At 40.8% G+C, this 2,710-nt stretch overlaps 1 protein-coding gene across 1 annotated transcript; it reads right to left on the bottom strand.

Moving 5' to 3' along the window:
- Positions 1 to 739: 739 nt before the first annotated feature.
- LOC115226401 (zinc finger protein 239-like) lies at positions 740 to 1,963 on the bottom strand. The gene is made up of 2 exons (XM_036515461.1): positions 1,060 to 1,963; positions 740 to 975 (listed from the first exon to the last, which is right to left on the bottom strand). The coding sequence occupies exons 1-2, from the start codon at positions 1,722 to 1,724 to the stop codon at positions 873 to 875; spliced, it is 768 nt and encodes a 255-aa protein (XP_036371354.1). The 5' UTR covers positions 1,725 to 1,963; the 3' UTR covers positions 740 to 872.
- Between the last annotated feature and the right edge of the window lie 747 nt (positions 1,964 to 2,710).

The raw sequence follows: 2,710 nt of genomic DNA, 5'->3' as shown, positions 1-2,710 counted from the left end.
TGCATACCCCGAAGCAGGAATGTACAAATGTGGAGAACATCTGATGCTTGTTCATAAGTTATAAGATTACTCAAGGGAAAGCATCAATATTCATCAGGCATGGCTCTGGGTTCAATCCCACTGAAAGGCACCTTGGACAAGTGTTTTGTACAGTAGCCCTGGGCTGACCAAAGCCATAAGTAGATTTGGGAGATGGAAACTGAAAGAAGCTCATTGTGTATGTGTATATATATATATATATGTGTGTGTGTGTGTATGTATGTGTTCATGTGTATTTGTTTGTGTCTTCTTGTTTCAACATCAAGTGATAGTCGTAAATGAGTGTCACTGTCACACAAGCAGTGTTGTTCATTTCCAATATCTTATGAAGACATGTCTGACCATGGGGAAATATTACTTTGCTTTGGAAATTGGCGAGGGTTGGCAACAGAAAAGGTATCCAGTCATAGAAAATTTGCTTTGAGTAAACTCCATCTGCCCCATGATAACATTAGTCCATCCCTTCCTCACCGTGGTGGGGACGCTGGCAACGGTAGTGTCAGAGCTATGCCGTCGGGAACTTCAGTTCCTGGTAGGGCCACAACCTTGCAGACAGGGCTCTGGCGAAAAAGAGGAGAATTAACTAGTATGCTTGTTTTTGTATATTTTTCAACCCTCGTCTGGCACCTGTGTCGGTGGCACATAAAATCACCCACTACACTCTTGGAGTGGTTGGCGTTAGGAAGGGCATCCAGCTGTAGAAACACTGTCAGATCTGACTGGCCTGGTGCAGCCTTCGGGCTTGCCAGACCCCAGTTGAACCGTCCAACCCATGCTAGCATGGAAAGCGGACGTTAAACGATGATGATGATGATGAATAAACAGTGAAACCACTACACTGTCGCATGAATACATATATGTCTGGTTAAGTGACTTTTTTGAGAGAATGATTTACTACAAAGATCACACTGATATGGTTTCTCTCCTGTGTGAATACGTTTGTGTTTAGTTAAGTTACTTGATATCGAAAATGATTTACCACAGATATCGCATGTATGTGGTTTCTCTCCTGTGTGGATATATTTGTGAGTAGTCAAGTGGTGATTCAGAGAGAATGATTTGTCACAGATATCACATCGATATGGCTTCAATCCCGTATGAATACGTTTATGTGTAGCCAAGTCAGTATTTCGAGAGAATGACTTGTTACAGATATCACAGTGATATGCCTTCTCTCCTGTATGAGTATAATAGTGTCGAGCTAAGTTGCTGCTTTGAGAGAATGATTCCCCACAGACAGTGCAGCAATATGGTTTCTCTCCTGTGTGAATGCGTATGTGTTTGGTCAAGTCACTACTTCCAGAGAAAGATTTAGCGCAGATGCCGCAGTTATACGACTTCTCCCTCGTGTGAATGTGTTTGTGTTTAGTCAAGTGAGCATTTTGAGAGAATGATTTACCACAGATATCACAGTGATATGGTTTCTCTCCCGTATGAACCTGCATGTGGATAGTTAAGCCACTGCTTCCAAAAAAAGTTTTACCACAGATAACACAATGATACGGCTTCTCTCTCGTATGAATATATTTGTAATTTGTTGGGTAACCTTCTTCAGAGAATGATTTACCACAGATATCATACTGATGTGATGCTTTCCCATCCTCTTTCTTTATACCATCGCTAAAGCCAATGCCTTCAGGTTGAGTCTTACATTGAATCTGGTTCTCACATAATTCATTTTCCATTTTCCTTCTTGCTTTAAAATATGCAAATGCTTCTCTTCTTTTTGTTTATATATTATATTTTGAACTGCTATGTTTCCATTGGTTACTGAACACAGTTGGTATCTGATGGTATAAGCTCTGCGGCGAGCTGGTAGAATCGTTAGCACACCGGGCGAAATGCTTAGCAGTATTTCGTCTGCCGCTACGTTCTGAGTTCAAATTCCGCCGAGGTCGACTTTGCCTTTCATCCTTTCGGGGTCTGTTAAATAAGTACTAGTTACGCACTGGGGTCGATATAATCGACTTAATCTGTTTGTCTGTCTTCTCTGTGTTTAGCCCCTTGTGGGTAGTAAAGAAATAGGTATTTCGTCTGCCATTACGTTCTGAGTTCAAATTCCGCCGAGGTCAACTTTGCCTTTCATCTTTTCGGGGTAGGTTAAATAAGTACTAGTTACGCACTGGGGTCGATATAATCGACTTAATCTGTTTGTCTGTCTTCTCTGTGTTTAGCCCCTTGTGGGTAGTAAAGAAATAGGTATAAGCTCTGCTGTCATCCAAGTTTAATTGGAATGCAAAAATCAGTTGCTCCAGATAGCGAAGTAGACAAATGTTATGTTTCTATAATTCTTACTTCAGAAGATATTATTTCACTGTAATTAACCATTGATTTATTCCTTCTTCTGTATTGTATTTCCTGTTAGTCTTTTAAAAGATGGTAAATACCGATGTAAAATAATTCTCCAATACCAATGTCATATGATATTCTGAAATAAGAGAGAAATAACAGTGTAAGAAGTCATGGATGCTTAGAAACTATTTATTATATACAATGCATATATATATCACGTGATCGACCAGACCATCAGATGTTGTTACACATCGCTGGCCACAATGCGTTCGCATTGTTTTAGCCTTCGAATGACGCCACCCCGCTGGCTAAGCGAGCAGGTCAACAGAAGAAAGAGTGGTGAAAGACTACAGCAGGGATCACCACTCCCTGCCGGAGC

Source organism: Octopus sinensis, linkage group LG30 (genome assembly GCF_006345805.1).
Source record: "Octopus sinensis linkage group LG30, ASM634580v1, whole genome shotgun sequence".
In the NCBI taxonomy this organism is placed as follows: Eukaryota; Metazoa; Mollusca; class Cephalopoda; order Octopoda; family Octopodidae; genus Octopus; species Octopus sinensis.
This window is presented reverse-complemented; position numbering and strand designations above follow the sequence as displayed.

Excerpts from the sequence above, each read along its gene's own strand:
- LOC115226401 (XM_036515461.1), bottom strand. The coding sequence starts at position 1,724 with ATGGAAAATGAATTATGTGAGAACCAGATTCAATGTAAGACTCAACCT. Across the intron at positions 976-1,059 it reads CACTTGACTACTCACAAATA|TATTCACACAGGAGAGAAAC; the intron begins TATCCACACAGG and ends TAAACACAAACG.